Source organism: Lissotriton vulgaris, chromosome 7, assembly GCF_964263255.1.
Source record: "Lissotriton vulgaris chromosome 7, aLisVul1.2, whole genome shotgun sequence".
NCBI classification, from domain to species: domain Eukaryota; kingdom Metazoa; phylum Chordata; class Amphibia; order Caudata; family Salamandridae; genus Lissotriton; species Lissotriton vulgaris.
The window spans coordinates 598,811,213-598,832,455 of NC_141695.1; the positions used below are offsets into that span (position 1 = coordinate 598,811,213).

General features: G+C 45.1%; 1 protein-coding gene across 2 annotated transcripts in view; it reads left to right on the top strand.

Annotated features, from left to right (window-relative positions):
- SRP68 (signal recognition particle 68) overlaps positions 1–21,243 on the top strand; it is a 280,497-nt gene that overhangs the window by 66,086 nt on the left and 193,168 nt on the right. For both annotated transcript variants that reach the window (XM_086930712.1, XM_086930713.1), the window contains exons 4-5: positions 14,726–14,921; positions 15,315–15,397. In XM_086930712.1, coding sequence (XP_086786838.1) covers positions 14,726–14,921; positions 15,315–15,397 — 279 coding nt within the window. The remainder of the gene's footprint in view (positions 1–14,725; positions 14,922–15,314; positions 15,398–21,243) is intronic.

Below are 21,243 nucleotides of genomic sequence, written 5' to 3' on the forward strand. Positions count from 1 at the left end.
CAAGCCATTTGGTGGAGAAGTGTGGCTCACTGGTTAGAGCGGCAGACTCTGAAGCAGAGATCGGCCCCGGACCAGGGTTCAAGTCCCGACGCGGCAGGGTCTTGGGCTCAATGTCCGCGGACTCGATAATTCTCGCCTCAGCGCCTACTCTAATCATGGGTCCCATGCTGCAACTCTGGGCAATTGCTTGCTTAATCTACACAACGGCCCCTACAACACTGGGATGCCTGGCTTCACCTTGGGGGTGCCCAGGAGGGGCATCTCACAGGGAGATCCAGGAAGGGTTCCACAGTGTTATACAGCGCCGAGACGCCCCGTTGGGGCAGCTGTGCGCTTTACAAAATACACTACTACTACTTTGCACACGTTAATCTAACTTCAAAGTGCAAATGGCTTTGCGAATCAGACCCTTGATTTTTACCTATTATTGTGGTGAACTGTCATACTTATTTCAGAAAATAGTCACAAAAACATTTACCTTTTAAATTGTGATAGAAAGAAATGGTATTTCTTCTGTGTTAAAAACAAAAGAATCAGACAGAGTAAACATATTACAAATAATTATAATACATAGCCTAATCTCTGCACACAGAATCTTTAAAGGACTGCTACTCTGCCAACTCTTACGAAAAAATACAACTGTGGCCCACTGTATGCATCTCCCTTTCTGCTTCTCCATTTTTTTTGTCTTTCCCCGCATCAGCTGTAAACTACCTTTTGAAGGTCAGCAGAAAGGGACATACTGCCCAGTTTGCTGAGAAGAGGTGACTAGAATCGTAGCATCCTTGACTATTAGCTGTCAGTTACTGCTTTTTACTATGTTCGTACCCTTCCATTTCTATAGCATTGCTGCAATTTTAAGATCTTAGTTTCTCATTGGTCAAAAGGGGGCAATTCCAGATTTCTATGGTTCCCTCATCTTCATTTGCTTGATTTTGCTCACGAAAAAGTGTAATTCATAGTCGTTGAAATGTCACTCATAATTACAATGAAATTACGAAAAGGTCACACATAGCAATATGAAACCTTGGAAGCTATGGTGTAGCCTGAGGCTGCAGTCTGTATATACTTTCATTGTGATCTCCTGTAAAGACCACACTTTTACGCTACATACCTGGCATAACACATATCATTTATGAAACCACAAAGTGTAATAAACACACTATTGTCAAATTTACGGTACAATTGACATGATGGTAGTTAGAATAGAGCAATTCCATTTGGTAATATTTATGCAGGGAGTTTTTGATAGGTATTAGCAGCAGGTTTTATTTTTTTAAAGTTAGAGAAAAGTAAGTAAAAAAATAATTTTAAGATTATAGCACTTTAATATATCCACCTATTTAAAAGTATCTTGACTTTTTAATTTTGTTTTTAAGGAACTGGGAAGGTGGCAGAAGAAGCAGCAAAAACTGAGTCAAAACAAAACTGAAATAAGGAATTGACAGTGTAGCTGATAGAACCTATCCTTTGTTTTGTCTGTGTTGATCAGCTTTGCTAAGGGAAGGGGTTGTGCTTGAGAAAATACTATGGGAATAAGTTTTGGCCTCTTTTGCACACTTTTCCTCATTTTATCTGGTCGAGCTTACACGCTTGCGCTGTGGCAATCTGATGTATGTACTTGTGATGTCTAACTCCTCCCATGCTTTTGGATTGGCTTTTTTGTGTGTCCTGTAAAAATTGGAGCCTGCTAATGGTGGGTGTATGTTCCACCTTTTTTCAAACGTTCACTCCCATGGAGTATTGGTTCTCCAGCTGCGCGCACGGTGGCAGCTGTGAGGCAGGACGCACACTTTACTCTGACAGTGGTTTTTAGGTCGAGGTACTATCCGGTTTGTCAGAACCGGAAGTAGCGAGATCTTATGTTTCTTAGAGGGGCTCTTATTCTCGCCTCTAATTTTGGCTCTCTCCCATTGGCTGGCTTCCTAAACGGAGGCCAGCCATTGGAGGAGAGAGCCGTCCCTCCGAATAGGCTCCGTCTTTTTCGGATTTGGGGGCGTCATTTTTGCTGTTCTTTAGCTCGTGACGTAGTCCGTCACTCAGGACAGCAAAACCACGCCCCCAAATCCGAAGAAAATCGGAAGCTCGAGTCCGCCATTTTTCCCGCCGTCTAGCCTGCACCAACCCGTCCCCTGTGAAGTCGCCTCTTCAGTCGCCTTGCAGCCTCCCTCTCAGCCCCTGCAGACTCCCACCTCCCTACTCCCTTTCGCTCTCACCCGTCCTCCCAGTCCGTAGCTCCCTGCTCTGGCAGGCTCCCTCTCTGCGCTTCTCGTCCTGCGCGCTCCTCTGCCCTGTAACCTCCCACCTCCCTGCACTCTCACTCCCAGCTCGCCTCCATCCAGTCTCCCTCCTCCCTCTACCCTCCCGTACCCATTGACCCTAGAAGACCTCGGATACCGTATGAGCCCTGGATCCCACCGATCCGCGAAAACATCCCCCACCCGTCTTGCCGGCGGCGAGTTCTAGCATAAGAAAATCCTCCGGAGCGCAGGCCGCATTAATTACTGGCAGCGCGAGCCACGTCAGGCTCATAACTCATTGCAATCATTGAATTAGCATCAGGGTGTCTAGTGAGGGGACAGGCGAGAGGCTGAAGGTACGGGGGCTCACAGGGGGGAAAGCACTTTGAAGCGACCGTAAAGTGGCAGATTAGAGCTAAAGAAACCAGTGTAAATTGAAGCGGAGGTGGGTCTTGGGCATTTTTGCTTCTGTAGCGAGTTACGAAGCAGTGTATGCGCAGGTGACTTTTTGTGTACCTTCCAGGCGTGTGCAGGTGGTTACTGTGTGCCCCCTAATTGTGTGCGGATGCCTCATACTGTTCGTTCCAAAGTGAGTGTGCGGGTGCCTGGGACTGTGCATCTCTGGTGTGTGCTTTGCAGAAGGCCTGTGTGTTGTGTATGTTGTTGTTCAAGTTACACGAGCGTTTGAGCGCGCATGGAACTTTAACAACAATGAGAGCGTGTGTGTTTAGGCGCGTGAGTGAGCGGATGAATGTGTGTTTGTGTTTAAATGGTTGCGCGTGTGTGTGGATGCATGTTGTGAAGGCGTTTCTATGTTTGAATGTCGCGAGTGTGTATACTGATTGGTTGGAGGTCGCGTGTGATTGTATGGGTTTGAAGGGACCGTGTTGGATACTTAAGAGGGAAATTTACGGTTACGGGTATTCATGGGAATGTAACTGAATCTCAAAGGAACAAAATAAAGTATGCTTTCAACTACCTGTTGTTTCCTGGATTCCTTGGCATAATCTTGCACTTTACAATTCTGTGCATCTGTTCCTCCCACTCCCCGCTGGTGCATTGTATTGCCGATATCGCTTTAGGCAATGCCTGCATTTCCGAGGTTTGGACGCGTGACATCATGTACTTGGCTCTTTCAGTTGTGAGGATTCTGGCACCATCCTAGATTGCACGATATGGGCTTGTGTTTAGTATTGTCTTCACTACCTATAGTAACCTTACCTCCAGGTGCTTGCTGAAAGCAGGTACCGTCTGTAGCACTCCGATGTGCAGGCGGCTGACTGCTTTTTCCACCCATTTGTTTGCATGTGTTTGGTTTAGTACAGTTTGTCTCACAAGTCAGAGACAGATGGCATGTCCCTTTAGGTGCATGGAGGCCAGCAGCACATGTGTGTATCGTGAGGTACATGTGGTTAATGTTCCTGCACCTCACAAGTATGCGCATGCTGCTAGTAATATCTGTGTAAGAGACTTGAGTCCTCTACCTCCAGTTGTGTGCAGCAAACTCCAGGCACCTGTTGATGCCTGGCACTCACTCTACCACTCAGGTATGTCCTAGCAGATGCTGTGTGAACCTGCCAGGTGTACGCATGTGGCTAGCACTTAGTGTGCCTCGTGCTAGTTTCCAAACCACTTGCAGTGCGTGTATCTCCTAGCTGGCTGGTAATGCCTGTAAATCGCTAATGTGCCGAGCAAGTTGCTATTTCTGTTCTGTATTTTATAGGCATTTTATCTTCCCTGTTTCATCTTCCCTGTTTCAGAATGTGCTGTCTTTGTGATTGCCACACAGCTCTGTGACATCACAGCCTGCTGTCTCATCAGCCCATCCACATTAGCAGGTTTGAAGTGCTGACATATGGTTCAGTGCAAATCATCTGGATTAAAATTAGTTTTCATTGAGAAATTTAGATGCGGGTTAACTGAGCGGCTTCTGCTTGATTATTTACAAAACTTGTACTGTGTAATGCCACTCTCTAGCCTTTGTCCTAATGAGACGATGCCAGAGTGGCCATCGCCCGGGCCAGAGTAAAGGAAGCTTTTGCACCCACAGTATGTGTCCATCTTTGCAGATAGGTGACATGCAAGAGATGGGGGTGGGGGGAGACAGATGGGCGGATTTTGTGTGTGTGCGCGTATATTATGTATTCTGTATGCACCCTTGACTAGATCATGACTTATTTTAAGACCCTGCATGGTGTCCTTTCAGACAGAAACTCGGCTTCTCTTTCCCCATTGGGATCACAGATTTGGAGGCCCGAGTCAGTAAGGTAAAATGAATGAGCAAACACGCAGTGAGGCTTTTATAGAGAGAGAGTGGCGGGGGGTGGGTGGGGTGGAGGATGTGGATTTCGAGCATTTGACATATGTGATTATCTATCCCAATTGCGGAATGAATTGCAGCATTTCATAGACTTTGAACAACTGAGTAGTAATAACCGTAAAATAGCTCCCACCTTGAACCATATCTTAAATAGCACCAAGGGACACTGCCCATACTCCCTAGAACAGTTTCCTATACCCTTTTGTCATCCTTCCTTTCACTTATCCATCCACACATCGGTTCTCACTTTCACCCTTTATTCATCCACATTTGCATGCTTCCTTCATTGTCCATCCACTCGTCGGTATATGCATGCATCCATTTATCTTTTTAGCCATTGATCCAGTCACTAGCCCATCACCTATCCTTCCACCAATCCTCAATTCACTCTGCTACTCATTGCTCCATCCATTACTCCAATTGGTTCATTCTAAAGTCCATCCATCCTTCCACCCTTCACGATTTCTTCCTTCTTTGTTTCGAAGTTTCCTTCCTTCTTTCACTCTTCTTTTCCCCTTCTATTCTTGTCTTTCTTTCTGCCCATCTCACTTTTTCCTCCTGTGTAGATAGCTTTTTGTGTGGGTGGCTCTGTGTGTATAAATGCAATAGGTCATGCATATGCGAGTGATTTAAGCTATTGGCATTGTAAATGACAATGCTATTTATTTATGATTAAAAAAGTCATAAGCAATGCCAATAGCTCTACCTTTAATAATGCCGAGACCATTACATTGTAAATGCTTGTTAATTGTTCTATTTAACTTCCCATCCCATTAGCTCCATGCCTCTTCGGCCTCTCTCCCACCCGTCACTTTCCACACTTGTTGCTCTACGAGAGGAAAGTGAAAGTAAGTGGCCCAGGAAGATAAAGATTTTTTCAGTACTTCTCTAAAGCCCTTGCCGATTTGAACATGTTTATGTAAATGACACAATGGTAGTCAAAATAGTGCGCTCCTCCTAATGAGACCATGAATTAAATGTCACAGTGCGCGGCCGTTCTCATAGACGGCCTTGTTATTTCCAGGCAAAACTAAGAACAGTTGAGAGTAGGACATAGCATGGAGACGGAGCTCATTCCTATCGGCATAATACCTAGCTTTCGACCTGAAGCAACATGGCAGTCAATCAAGACACTGCCCGTCCATTGTGCAGCCTCTGATGCCGGACCGGGGGAGCGTTCCCAACCCGGTAGCAGCCGTGAGTGGAGGGACACTTACATTGGCAGCAAGATCAGTCTGATCTCCAAGGCCGAGATTCTTTATGAGGGCATCATCCACACAGAAAACTCCACTGCGGCGCTGGCCAATGGTGCTGGCAATGGGGTTGGAGTCGGGCCATAGACCATGAGTATGTATGAGTTGTATGACTGCTTATTATTCTCATTTCCTTTTCTGCTGTATATATATTTTAGGAAGGGTAGAGTGCTGAAGCTGCTAGTGTTGCAGCAGTGATCACAATTTGAAACACTGCACTGAAAGAAAACGTGGTTATCTTTGTTTGTCGTCTTTCTGATGATTGACCGTTCAGTTGCGACAGAAGTTTCATTACTCGGCATAGGGGGGTTATGAGATGGTACATTATAATGGAATATTTTGAAGTGTAGGCGTGTTTAATATGTGGGAGAATACGAACTGCGGATTAATTGAAACTAGGTGTCGTTTTTGGACTGTATACAATTTAAGCCATGCAGGCTGCACTTCTCATCTAGCTTGAATTGACTACCAGTTTTCAGCACACAACCACTCTCCGTCTTGTATAAAATAGTGTTGGTATGCATATAGTTGAATGATACACAAACAGGTATGCGTACCCACTTATAGAGTGAAGTGACTGAAAAAGCAAGCAGTTGTTCAAGCAACAATATATTGTGGTAATATGGACAACTTTTATTAGTAGCTTGAGATCTGTACGGTGCTGAAGGAGTTAAATTGGTGCTTCAAAAACCTAGTCAGGAAATGGCTTACAATATAGCCAAGCAGACCTCACCTTAGTAATATTCAAGTATTGGAAAGCGAATAATTGAACATAATGCGGATCTCGAAGCAATGTTAAGTAGGTTGCCTGTACGTGACTGGGAAGTTAGGTGGAGACACATGAAAGTACATAATAGATATGGGCGTTCCTTTGGGGTGCCAAAGTACTATAGATCTTGAGGAAAACATGTGACTATGTGAATTCTGTAACTAGAGATTGTATCTTATTTTAGGAATACTAAGCAAATTAAGTCCAATGTGGAATCCTGTTTCATATTGAAAGGGATGTCCCTATGCTGTAGTTTCTGATCCGTCCTCGCATTTGTTTGAGAAGACAGAACTTCTCCCAGGATAGCAAGGCATCACGAGAATCTTCAGAAGCATGATTCACATAAGCACAGCTTGTTGGTAAACAGTTTAGAGTTCGAACCCTAGCATGGACCATTCTGCATCTCTCTCATCTGCTAGAGACAATATTCCACTGCCAGATGCCTCTTCAATCCAACCAGTAATAACTGCTGCCAGCATATTAGCGGCTTATGCTGTTAAGCAAGTTCCTGACACCTGTGGGTAGATTTTGTTCTTGCAGTACGAGTATCGTGAATGCCCTTAGCTCATCAACCTGTACCAAACCTATATGTGTAGAAAGTGTGAATTGGATTGCTCTGTTTAGGTGCATCATCAAATGATGAGCACATGAGAAGTAGAGTAAGTGTTTTCCGTTGCCTTTTCCGTTGGCATTGTCCCTTAGTATTTTTTTCCAGGTCTGTTTTTAAGTTAGGACATTGTAAATCAGAATTGCATTGTATTTATGTAGAGCTTTACTCCCACCATGTTAGTCATGAAGCAATTTGTGACTTAAGTAACTACTCTACATGTATAATTTATGTTGTGGTTTGTAACCATGTCTGGGGCGCTCTCATTTTTAGGTCGAGCTTCGATTGACCAATTATCTCTTCTGTGGGGGTTGCCATTGGTTACTATCTGTGGCAGTCAGAAATGGTGGCTTCTTATTGGTACATTTCAAAAAGTTCATTCTTTGTGTGTTTAGCTCTCTTTCCAGAAATTTCTCTCGGAGAGCATTTTGCTCATCCATCACACAGTACAGCGTGTGATGGCCTCTCTTCCTTCCTCCCATCTGGCTATTGCAGGTCAGGCGTTGGTTTTTCTGTAGGTTTATATAGCACGAACCGCACCCGAAGGCCACCAGTTACGTTACACAAGGAAACATTCATTATTTGGTAGACACAGGAGATTAAGTGATTTGCCCAGAATCACCGGATGTTGACCAGTCGCCGAGGCTCAAACCTAGTTGTTTACCCCGTCTGCCTCTGTCCATTATTTTACAGAAACGTGGGATTTGGTGGCAGATAAATGTAATTGACCACATTAGTTCTAGCCTGGCGAAAGCAGTGCATGTGTTGCTCTCGCCACGGGGAGGACCTTTTGGAAGCGATTCAGCCAAAGCTGAATGCACGCGCGTCGAAATGGACAAAGATGGCTCGCCATCCGCAAATCTAAACATGAACACAAGGGGACAAAAAAAATGCACGCGCATGTGGACAGCCCGACTCCATCTTTGTGCACACGCGCTCGCATTTTTTAGTCCCTAAGCGTGCGTGGCGACGTGCTTTCGCTTTCCCAGACAGGCCGAAGGGCCCGGCGGCTGTGCTGAGGAATCTGCCACGGTGCGCGCAGCCACTGCTCGACCCCAGGGGCTGGAGCAAGGCTTCCCACGAGCATTGCTTGTTTAATAAGCAGGTTTGAGAGCCCCCCCCCCATCTCCCAGGACTGTCTAGAGTAGTTCCTCAACCGTGCCCCTGTGGACAGTTTCTTAGCAACTCAGCACCCTTATCTGTCTCACATGACCACAATACTAACTCCCAACTAGTCCTCTGAGAATCTGCGTAATCTTTTAATAATTCTTTAGTCTTCACTTGTGTTTCCCTTCATGTAACCCCATATTTCTCGTCCCATTTTCCCTCGCTGGACCAGTTTCCCTCCTCTTTTGAAACTCTCATCTGACCCTGTGCTGATATGGTATTACTCTCCGGCCCTTGACTGTTCCTTTTATGTGAACATTCTTCCTTGGCCCTTCCTTGTTCACCTTTAAGCACGTATCCGTCTGTGGGAGACGCACGCACCTCCTCAATCTGCGATGGGCACGTCTCGTCTCCTGGAAAAAAGTCTCTGGGTCGAAAATGCACCCACGGTGGCTGCACAGCGTCTCCGGGCGCTCTGGCGGGGCAGAGAAACCCGTTTTTGGCATGTACCCCTACAGCGTTCTGTAACGCAGCCCGCCTCCTGTCTGCAGACACCACTCTGGCTGTCATCTCAGCAGTCTCTCTTACCCTCTCACTTGCCCTCCGTGGGGGGGTCTCCATTCCGCAAGTCATCAGCTAATGGCGGCCAAGCTCCTCTGGCTCAGAGTCCTGACCGGGCTTTGTTATTAAGCCGCCAACACTTGGAGTGCAGCTGCAAATTCATCTATAAGATTGCAAACATTTGTAATTCCTTTTTGTCAGTCCATTACAAAGTGTTGCACATTTAATTGAAACCCGAGTTTAGGAAGCTCATTGCTGGAGATGTACTTTGTTGTTGGTTTAACCTCGGATGAGCTGCTGCTTGACCACCCTGTCCTCCTTTCCTCTTGCATTGCTTCATGTGCTGCAATAACACGAAGATGTAATTGATTTCGGAAAAGCAAACGTCAAGGTCTTAATAGAGCTTTTGAGGAGTTTAAGATCAATCTGGTGCCTCTTCCCTGAAAGCTGTCATGTTTTCTGTAGCTCAACGTTTTTTCAGGTAACTGGGTTTCGACAATGTCGCTTATAACATGTTACGATTTCACCGGCTGTTTGAGCATTTCACCTACTTTATCTAAAGGCTACCCAAGGTGCATCTAACACTGTCTTAGCTTCAATACCTGATAATTTCACAATTCAATACTGTAGTTGTTCACCTTCTGTATCTGCTGATTTAAAATCCATCTCTGATGCGTTCGCTTCCCATTCCTGAGGCGTTCACCTTCCATCCCTAGGGTATTGACCATTCGATTCCTGAAGCATTCTCCTTCTATTCCAGAAACATTCATCTTCTTTTCCTGAGGCATTTGCCTTCCATTCCTGATGCATCCATCTTCTATTCCTAGGACAATCACCTTTATTTCTTAGGACATTCACCTTCCATTCCTAAGGCATTCACCGTGCATTCCGGAGGCATTCACAGTGCATTCCTGAGGCATTCACCCTCCATTCCTGAGGCATTCACCCTCCATTCCTGAGGCAATCACCCTCCATTCCTGAGGACCCTCCATTCCTGAGGCATTCATCTTCAGTTCCAGGGACATTCACCATCCATTCCAGAAAAATTATACTTCCATTCCTGATGCATTCGCCTTGGCTTTCAGTGGGCTGGGTCTTACCGGTGCTAAGAAACAGCAGTTTTTTAAAGGAGGCCTCGAAACAGGTCCCTATCGGGCTCTGTTTTCTGCCCTGTCACAGGCGGTCCATTTTTTAGGTCTCGCCTAGCGAAACAGCACTTGCGCTGCTCGCTTGGCGAGGTCTATTGTCGTCAATTTTGCTTCCTAAGGGGGACAGGAGATGTGCACGCGCCCGGACAGGAGATGTGCACATGTATGGTGTGCGGGCACGGCGCGCTTAAGTTAGCTGCTTCCATGCCCGGACAGGAGATGTCCACGCTTATTGTGTGAGTGCACGGCACGCTTACGTCAGCTGCTTCCATATGCCAGCTTGTGAATGAGAAAACTGGATATTTACCTGAGCCTCCAATCAATTTGTTATGTTAATTCTACAAAACAATAAACGAAAGTTAATACGTTTATCTTGGCCATCAATTTTCCCTATTTTACTTTTAATTATTCGTCATGTTCAAATCAAATCACAGATGGGGACACATAATCTACTAAACAGACAATCTCATTATTACACCATGTAACAATACATTAGAACTTGACATAAATATGTGAAGAAATCCATTTACATAAATGAAAAATACACAAATTGTGATGACAATAAATCGGTCAAACAGTTGAAATGTGTAACTTCAAATCACATTTACACATTTAAGAAACACATGATGTTTCCATTTTGGGAGGGTGAATATTTGCAATACTCTAAATGTCCAAAGATCTAACTGGCACTTTTATAGTAGCCGACGCGTTTCGAGTCCCGGTTTTTTGAATTGCCGAACTCTCATCAGGGCTGGATGAATCCTTTCTTAAAAACCAACTGTTTGTGACAAAAAACAAACATACGGAAATAAATTGTAGTGCGCTTCTCACTATATCTACAATGCTCTTTTTATCATTAGCTAAAGGGCTAACCACATACCTGGCCAATGCCGGACGTGGTTTGTAAACTCGTGTTGTATATTCATGCAGTGAGGGCCACCCTGCAACAAAATATCTGAGTCTCAATGATTTTGTAAACATGGTTTGTGCCGTGTTGTGTTTGTGTCTCGCATTAACGAGAATTACCTTTGTCTTGCTCTCGTGTGGCGTGGTATGTTGCACTGGCGTTCGCTACTTCTCGGGTCAGGGTACTAGGGTCTCAAAATCTAAACAAACGGGGGGGGGGGGCAACAATTTAGCCAAATATCAAACATTTAACCGAACAATTTATGGAAGCGATCGTGTTCGGGTGTACTTACTCGTGGGCTGGTTACACATCAGGAGCGCAGCCTCGAGTTTAGTTTAAGTGAGTCTGTTCTGATTACGATCTGTGGAGGATAGGGAGGTTGATAATATTGAGAGTGTACCGAGCAGCTTGCGTCTTTTGCAATTGCAGGGAAAGGTTACTCTCTGCAAATCAAACAAGCGGCTCACCTTTTGGGAAAATTCGTCCTAATTTCCAATATTCACTCATACCGCGTAGGAGGAAGAGCCATCAGCCATTCTCTCAACTACTTTACCGGGTCATGTGATCACGTGACCGCGAGTGAGTTGGCCCGAGAGGTGGGGCCTGCCTGCAACCAAGGGGCAGTATATTTTGGGATTGTATTTCGGTGGAAAGTGAATTTTGCCTGAATGAAGATATCACTCCAGGATGCACGCAAACGGAGTGTCAGTGCAATGAAAGGTACAAAACTATTGAGTACCGGTATTTTGAGACCACGACCTCAAGAAGAATGAAATTTGTAACTGAATTAGACTCTATTTAGTTCACTCATACAATTCAGTCCTCTATTTATGCTGTCAAATTTCATGATCAAATACGCCTCTTTGCGTAACAAGGCACTTTCAATGCAAGGAGAACGATGCTTGTGAATGGAAAGCGCAAAGGGCAAATCATCCACAAATGTGGTGTTGTGTGAGCAGCCAAATAAAGGTGATGGGCAAAAAAAGTCATGCTAGAGAAGAGATATAAGACAATACTTTAATTACATGCCCCTCGTGCTCTTAATATACTGGCAGATGAGGCAGGCACATTCCCACTACCGGGTGTGTCAACTGTGCTCCATGAAGTTTGCGACAGTTTTTTTTTGTTTAAGTTTTCTCCTTACAGAGCACAAAAGGCTAGGAAATGATGGCCGTGGATATATTTGTTCTGCATTATCCTTCGGCTGTGTTGTGACTAAAAACCTTTTTCGCTTAAAGAAGGATTCAAGCCATCAAATATATTATAAAGGTCACTTCCCTTGTTGTAAAAAGTAACAAACAATCCAAAGTATTGAGATGCATTGATGCTCAAGACCAAACCAGTGTTCTCTGTTATTTCTTACTAGGGTGGAAATATAATAGTGAAATTGGATTTTGTTTATAGCGCTTTCTCATTTAATATTAGATAAAATTGGTATGCATTTGTGAAAAATTCTTAATTTGACTTACTGCTTTTGTGCTAGATATGTACAATGCTTGAAAATAATGTATAACACTCCAGCGAGGGCCAAGAAACCAAAAGGCACACCTAAAAATGCAGTGCTCTTTGTGGGAGCGGAGTGCACACCTCAGGGTGGTAATAATGAGTGACATTGGCAAGGACGTGCTGTTTGCACGATATCCCCCTTCAATTCCCCCCGCCCCCCACCAATCACCCCAACAAGGAGCTCTACCATGCACCCATTGAAAACAAGCATTTGCAATACAATAGGTCTCTCATTTACGAGAGTTTAAGCTATCAGCATTGTAAATGGCAATGCCTTTTTATTTATGATTTAAAAACCAAATCATAAAGAAAGGCATTGTCATTTACAATGCCAATAGCTCAAACGTATGTAAATGTGAGATCAATTGCATTGCAAATGCTTGTTCTGTTTGTAAGTGCTCTTGACCTCCGATACACGTTTCTTAATCTGCCCCTTATCTGCAAGTTGTCACTCTCCTTTTGACTCTAATTCACCTTACATCTTCCTCGCCCTCTAATACTTAGTTTGCCTCCGTAGTTTTCGTTTGCATCTCCCTAGAAAAACCAATTTATCCCCCTCTTCTTGGAGACTCGAGGTTGAAAACCAGGCTGTGTCTTTCGGAGCCCCAGAGCACTTCTTGTTTTCCCGGAAATAAATAAGATCGGTCCAGGAAGTCTCCATATGGATAAACAACAATCTTGAGCATCTTGCAGTCCCATGAAGCTGTGGCGTAGGTAGGGGAAGGGCAACTAACAGTTTCAAAACAACTTTGAGCGGTAAATTGTCAACGGTGGAAGTTATTGGCGACTCCGTTTTACTACGTCTCCCAAGTAATTATTTAGAGAACATGTTTACAATTTTTTTTATATTAAATGTTTATTATTTCATTGACTAGATCTAGAGGGAAAACAAATGATTCAAAATAGTCAGTTTGGAAATTGGGCGCTAAAGTAATCAGGGATGCACCTTCTAATTTTTAATAAGGAAGTTAAATTGTCTATAAAGCGCTCCCTGTAGTGATATTTGCTCTTTTCTTCAAAAACAGTATGTCTTTTTTAGTCTGTAAGTACTATTTTCTCCTCCTGCAGTCACTACATGCTTTCCTGCAACATTCAGCGTGTCCTGCACGCTTTCCCTTTCCAAGCAGCCCGGAACCATGGTGTCCGCGTCTTTGAAATAAAATAGGTCTCGCATTTACAAGAGTTTGAGCTATTGCCATTCTAAATGATAATGCCTTTATTTATGTGTTAATTATCAAAACAGAAAAATAAAAGGTATTGTCATTAACAATGCCACTAACTTAAACTCTCGTTAATGCGAAACCTATTGCATTGCAAATGCTTGATTGTGGAAGCTGGCAATATGCAGATGTTGGTTGAATGAAAGGCTGTTTCTTTGAAAAGATGTTTTTCATTGCTCACTGCTGTGATATCCCGAACCAACAGAAAAACAAACGCCCTGATGGGGATAATACATGTGTACAACCATAAAGCGCTTCAAAGCCTTGCTAGGGGTAGTATGCACTATATAGAAGCATTTACAATTGTACAGTGACTCTTGCCATGTTAATGTTCTACACTGTAATGCAGTGTCTGTTGCCTTGATTATGTGCTGAACATTTGCACTACTGCTTCTAAATTGTTCTTTGCTAAATAGTAGTGCTACAATAGGTGCTGCTCTGTGACTGTTCTTCAACACTGTAATATTTGCTGCCCTGTTATGTGCATCACAGCAATAAAATTCATGCTTTCTGGGCATCACCATGCACAGCTATTGCCCAGTTTTCTTTAAATTCTTGTGAAAGATAACTATCCACTACTACTGGTCAACAGCTGCTGTACTCCTACAGGTAACCACAACTGCAATAGCTGTTGCAACATTGTGCAGCTATCCACATCACTCATTCTTGCCTGGTGCAAACCCTGGTCCCTTCTTTAATAGCCACACCTATAAGTTGTGCTCCAGGCACTGTTAATTTAGATTGCACTTGGGCAACAAGGAGATCGTGGGCAGGCTGAGAGAATACCGCAAAGTTTCTTTCAGTGAGCTGGGAATAGACGTGAACTGACCTGGGACACTTAACACGCCATTCTGGTTGTGTGAGTGTCTGCATCATCTGTCACGAAAACGTCCATGCTGTAGTTCTTGCCTATGGTGGTAAAAGCACATTTTACACATTACAAAAGCTTTAGGACAACATTTTGTATTGATGACTGTTAGCAAACAAAATATGCATAGTTAGCGTATACATGGAATAGGCAGAGTACATGGCTTTGTGGTCTTTCTCTTTTTTAGTAAAGGGTCTGCTACTTACTATTCTTTATCAGGTACTTGCTGCTTATCCTTATGGATGCTGAGCGGGCATGGAGCTACGCCATGCAGTTGAAGCAAGAGTCCAACACCGAACCTCGAAAGCGCTTCCATCTTTTGTCGCGTCTACGCAAAGCAGTGAAGCGTGCTGAAGAGCTAGAGATGCTGTGTGAAAGTGAGCGGGTGGATGCGAAGACCAAATTGGAGGCTCAGGTGGGATTTCTGTTTCCTTTATTGTTATCGACACCGGGGCAATGTCTAGATGTGTCATTTTGTATGAATTCATCAGCAAAAATTGAGTAGGTCTATTGTTTTTATTTTAAGTGAACGAGCCATTTCAGTATTCTGATGCACTGATCTAAAACATGTGCAACCGTCTTGGATCATTGGGCATCATGTTTCATTGTCCCGCTCTCCTCACAATATCTTTCACTTGCTTTAGCCTGTGTTTACTTTTCTCCAGTGTTCCTGGGGCTGAGGCAGGACAATTACAAACCTAATATATGAAAGATAGCATTAACTGAATTTGTTTTCTGAAGCATTTAAAGTCACTTCGGTCCTCTTCCTATGTAACCCCTCTGTTTAATCTTGTTCATGTCACTGCAGGCATACAGGGCTTACCACCGTGGAATGCTGTACTTTGAGCAGCAGGATTGGAAGGAAGCCATGGAGTCCTTCAAGCAGTGCAAGTGAGTGTCCCTGCTGCTCAGACAACCCCTCTTTGTAGATGGCTGAAATAGACTAGGATCATAGCGGGGATGATGTTTCACAGTAATACGACATATGCCCCACCTGTCCAAATAAAATGGGCCTTTGTAGGGTGCTTCCTATATGATTACATGTTGGTATTTATGTAGTGTAACCCTGTCTGGGGAGCAGTATACTGTTGTACATAAAGGGTGGTTTGGAAGACTAAATTGAGATTGATTTGTAAGTGAGAAGGAAGTGTGGATTGGGGAGTCTCTTGCTTGTTTGGCTTTAATGGAAGATTTGAGCTGTAAGGCTCCTTTTAAATGAATGATCAGAGGTGGATTGCCTCGATTATTAGTTTTTTCCTTTCTTAACCTGCATGGTGGTGGTTTGTAGTACATTGTTTCTGCCCAGTAGGGTGGGCCACCTGGTTTGGCAGTATTGCAGCTGCTCTGGCAGATGATACTGCATTAGATTCATACCCTCAGTAGATCCACCTGGGAAGTATCTGAAAGTAACACCTGTTACGTACAGCATTTAAAATAGCAGAAGTGCAGTACAAAATGCTTTATTAGCATTGTCTAAGAGGGGTGAGATATAAGGAAGAGTGTGAATACCATTTGAAAACAGAAAGCATAGTTTTTGCTTTAGTAGCATGTCGGGGAGAGTGCTATCGGAGGTAAAATTAGTTGAGTTTAGGAATACAGATTTGAGTGAAATTGTTTTTATAAGATTTGAAATAGTTGCCTTGTTTTGATGTAATTGAAAGTCTATTAAAATGCTTATGTAATAATCACCATACATATTCCTACATAATCACAGAAAAATCTTAGTTTAAAAAAATTATCAGAATCTGGGTTGAACTGCTAGCCTAGGAAAAGTCCAGTTGACAGAAATAAACCATGAAGAAAACAGCCAACATCCTGTATGTAGCAGAGAGCTTATGAGCATAGTTTGTAGCGCTATGTCTGAAAGATCTCGAAATTCATCTAATGTCACTCGTCATTTTGTTTACTTGGAACTTTCCCTCCTGACATGATTATTGGCAGGAAGAATAGTTTGCCCCACCTCAGTTATTTTATGCAGTTTTTTCCATTTAGTCCCACTGCTCCCTTACCACTCGCTTACTATTTGAGGAATCAAGCTTGGAAGGACGAGGGTCAAGGTTCTATTTTTAAATACCAGGAGAAATCTGCATAAGTTAAGCTGGTCTGTCTCAAACTTTCATTTCCAGTACTGCGGAAGGTAATAGCTGATTGATTTTGTTTTTGCAAACCTCACAAGGTGAATCCATGACATCCTCCTGTCAACCCCAAGAAATTCATAAAGACGTACACACTTTATGAAATGATTGGCTTTCTCCGCCTAATTTTCAGAGCACTTCTTGACAGAATACAAAATATATAATGGCTCCCAATCAGTGTTTTGTGAAATGAAGGAAAAGACATCTACTAGAATGTAATTATTAAATGGAAAGATGTTCTTAAAATTACGGATGACTTATGGAAAGAAAAGTAGAAGTCTAATAAAATGCTTTCAAGACTTTGAAAAATGAAACATAAAAGCGAGTTATTTCCATACGTGATATTTACTAATTCATTTCCTGGCTGTCATTTATGAATAATTTCGATTTTCAACCAGGTGACATGTAATTAAGGGGAAATACATGAACAAAGTGATATCCGTCACCATGTGATATATTACATAAAGTGTGCATATAATATACAGAATGCAGGACTTAAAAAGAAATATCTGCCCCAGTTTTTACAAATTAGCTCAGTCCTTCTATTTCCTGTTTTTCTTAAGCCACAGTGGGTTGTGGGGCATGAGCAGGGATAACTGTCGACGTTTCTACCCTATGGTATGCACTGGTGAGATGTCATGTCTAATGAGGCGAAGCTGTACAGAACCTTTTCGGTTTTCCGCCTGCGGAAAATTCCGAGGGCACTGGCTTCCCATGATGACATAGTCAGAATGTTGGTCGTCTCTTGGAAGGTTTGATGTATTCTGTCCCAATATTACTGGGCGGCGGGGCAGTCCCAGAACATATGTTTGAAGTCCGCCTCAGGAGTCTGGCAGCGCGGGGGCAGGCGAAGTGTGTGTCAGCATAAAAACGGTGAAGGTGGTGTGGGGTGATGTACGCCCTGTGTAGGAAATTAAATTGAATGTTTCTAAAAGTCGCATTCCTGGAGATCTTTTGGGGATATTCTAGGGCTTTTTCCCACTCTTTATCGTTAAATACCCGTCCCGCTTCGTCTTCCTATGTCTGCCGTAGTGAGTCTAATGAGCGGAGGATCAGTTCCCGAGCGGCTTTTAATAGCCAGGTAACTGTCTGCCTGCCCCCATATGCAGTATAGTGTGTATTACCGGGTGTGTCGGGGGCTCCCTCTCATTGAGGTCCCAGTCGGGTCGACTACTGTCTAGTAGTTGCCTGTGAAGTAGGAGCTGGCCCGGGGGTAGGTCATAGTGAGCGGCCATTTGTGCATATGTCCTTAGCTGTCCGTCTTCAAACAGGGATTCCATCTCTGTGACTGAATGATCAGTCCAAACCTGAAGGGTTCGAGTGGTATAGAATTTATCATTTTGGGGGAACCTTACAGTGGAAGCAGAGGTGAGTAAGGGGATTTCCCCCTGGACAGACGATGGATTTTTAGCATGCACTTTGGGGTATGGATACTTGGATGGGGTAAGTGCGAAGAGGCTTCATACCTGGCATTAGTAACCTCTGGATTGCTGGGAGGGGTATCCGACCCTCCTCCGTGATTGTTTCTCCTATGTGGCGCTCCGCTATCCAGTGTGGCAACCATTGGAGTTGAGCCGCCAGAAAATATGCTTCAAAGGATGGTGCTCCAAGCCCTCCCTGATTTGTGGTTAAGGCCACCCTATGTCTACCTCTTCCCCAGATCAGTGCGGTTAGTAGTGTGCCTTACTCCCGAATGAAGGGGTGTGGCGGTATCACAGGGAGGTTGGTGAAGTGATAGTGGAGTCTGGGGACCATGATCATTTTTGCTAGGGCTTCTCGCCCAATGGAGGCGAGAGGTAGTATCTTCCAGAAGCCCACCGCTGCGCAAATTTTCGCTAGTACCTTGCAGTGGTTCCCTTCGTACAGGTCCTCGGGTGAATTAAACAACCGTATCCCCCAAATATATCTAGGTGCACCAGTGCTCCAGGCAAGTGTGTGAGCTCCAGCATATGTGTCGAGCGGGGCTAGATGTGGGCTCAGTGGATAGATCGTGGACTTGGCCCAATTGACTTTGAGGCCAGAGACATCCGCCAAGTCTCGTAGCAAGGCCCATATTGGAGTGAGGTTACTTGTGACGTCTCTGACATATATCAAAAGATCATCTGCATACAATGATGCGCAATGCACCTTGTCTGCTATCTGAATACCCCAAGTGCCGCCCTACTGATGTAGCCTTATTGCTAGGGGTTCTAATGCCAGGGCGAATAGGAGGGGGACAAGGGGCACCCTTGTCTAGTCCCTCTTTCGACCGGGAAGGAAGCGGAAGTATATTTACCAATTCTCACTCGTGACGTTAGGCCTTTGTAGAGGAGTTGTGTATACTTAATCAGGGTAGGCCCTACTTTATTCTACGAAGGATGGCGAATAAGTACGCCCATAGCAAGGTATCAAAGGCCTTTTCGAGGTCCAAGATCAGACATGCCGCGTTAGGAAATTGCAGTTGTGCCCTGTCCTGGACATGAAACAATCTTCGTATGTTCTGCCAGGTGTTGCGCCTTGGAACGAAGCCGCGTTGGTCGGGGTGGATCAACGGCACAAGGATCTGCTAGGATTTTGCCTAATATTTTACAGTCTGCATTTAACAGCGTTATTAGTCTGTACGAGGCGGGGAGCCTGTGTGGTTTGGGAAATGTAACTAGAATAGATTCCCTGAGCGAGCCTGGGAGCTCACCCCTGCCCAATGCGTCCTCGTACATGGCTCCTGCCGGGGGATCATTTGGGCTGCAAATGTATTGTAGTATTCAAGCAGGAAGCCGTCCTTTCCTGGAGCTTGGTTACGTGCCAGTGTTCTGATTGCGTGGGTGATGTCTGGGGATTTGATCTTTACGTCGAATGCTTTTTTGTCTGCTGGTGTTATGCGGGGAATAGGCAATGGGTGAAGGAACTGGGTAATCTTGTGTTGGTGTGCGTGTGTAGGGGCTTGATAGACACGAGTAACAGTCGTGAAAAGTGCGTAAAATATCTATTTGCGAGTGTCAAAGGGTCCCCAGCCTTATCAAGTATTTCCGTAATCGGTTTCACATCCGTGTCTTGCTTGGCTAGCCAAGCCAGGAGTGTCCCCACTCTATTGCCCTCTCTGTGCACTCAGGAGGCGTATGCCTGGAAGTTGTATTTGCGTAAGTCCGTCATTGCTTCTGCATAGGATGTTTTAGCCACTGCTATTTGGTCGGGAGTGGCGCCATCAGCATCTGTTTGTTGCGTTATTGCCGCTAGTTCCATCTCCGCATGTTGCAGTGATCTTTGGAGTGTCCTACGCACTCCCACTATTTGCTGTATACAATGCCCCTAGCTGCGACTTTGAATGCATTCCATTCTATTAGTCTGGATGTCCCCCCAGCATTTTGTTGTTGTGCTTTCCCCTGGCCCGCCTCCCTGCTACCGCCTCCCAGCTGACCCTCCCACTCACGTACAGAGGGATCTCCACCCCCCAGGCAAGACTGTGACCACCTGGACCTCGTCCCGAATGGTCGCTCCCCCTCGCTCCCACAGCTGAAGCACCTTCACTGAGCACTCGTGTCTCTGCACTCGTGTCTGGTATTGTAGCTCTGCTGAAAGAATTGACTGAATTGCTGTGTTAATTTAGAGCGCATTTGCATCGCAGTTCATAGCACTTGTGTTAGAGCTTGGGCGTCGTACCTTAGAGCGCTTGTGTTATCGTAGCTCTGGTGACTGAATTGCTGTTTGAAATTAGCGCTTGTGCAATATTGATTTTTGAGAAGCCCTCCTTCGTTGAGGCCATTGCGCTGGGTTTCGCTTTCAATCCCTCCCACCATTTTGTTGTTGTGCTTTCCCCTGGCCCGCCTCCCTGCTACCGCCTCCCAGCTGACCCTCCCACGCTCCGCCCCCCCCACTATCCATTTAAGATAGATGAACCCACGCGCAGCGTCCACGCGCTACGGCCGCGCCGAAGGTGCGCCAAAGGTAAGCCCGTCTACGCCCGTCCGCGCCTGGACCGCGCCCAGCGCCAGACCCCATGGTCCCCGTAATGCCCAGCCCACTCGCTTCACTTACGATGCCACCACCCTCCTAGCCCTTAACCCCGGCCGCTCCCCCAACTGCGTCCAAGCCGCTCCTGGACACACCCATGGACCCTTCTCTTGCAACTCCTGCAAGTTCGACGGCACCAAGAACAACTCTTCATCCACTAACACCAACCAGAGATCTGACACCAACCACCTTAAATGCATTCTGCTCAACACCCGCTCGGTCCACAGGCACGCCATCGACCTCTGGAATCTACTAGACACCTTTTCACCGGACGTCGCCTTCCTAACAGAAACATGGATGAATGCTTCTTCAGCCCCAGACATCACCATCGCCATTCCGGAAGGATACAAGATCATCCGAAAGGACCGCATCAAGCATACAGGAGGAGGCATCGCTATCGTCCATAAGAACTCCATCCGCATCTCAACCAGCTCAGACGTCAACCTGGCTAGCGCCGAACACCTTCACTTCCAGATCCACACCGACCCCAAGACCACACTCGGAGGCACCCTCCTCTACCGGCCTCCAGGACCCCGTGCACAATTCGGGGACAACATCACTGACTTCATCACCCCACACGCCCTCCCCTCCAAGGAATACATTCTATTGGGAGAC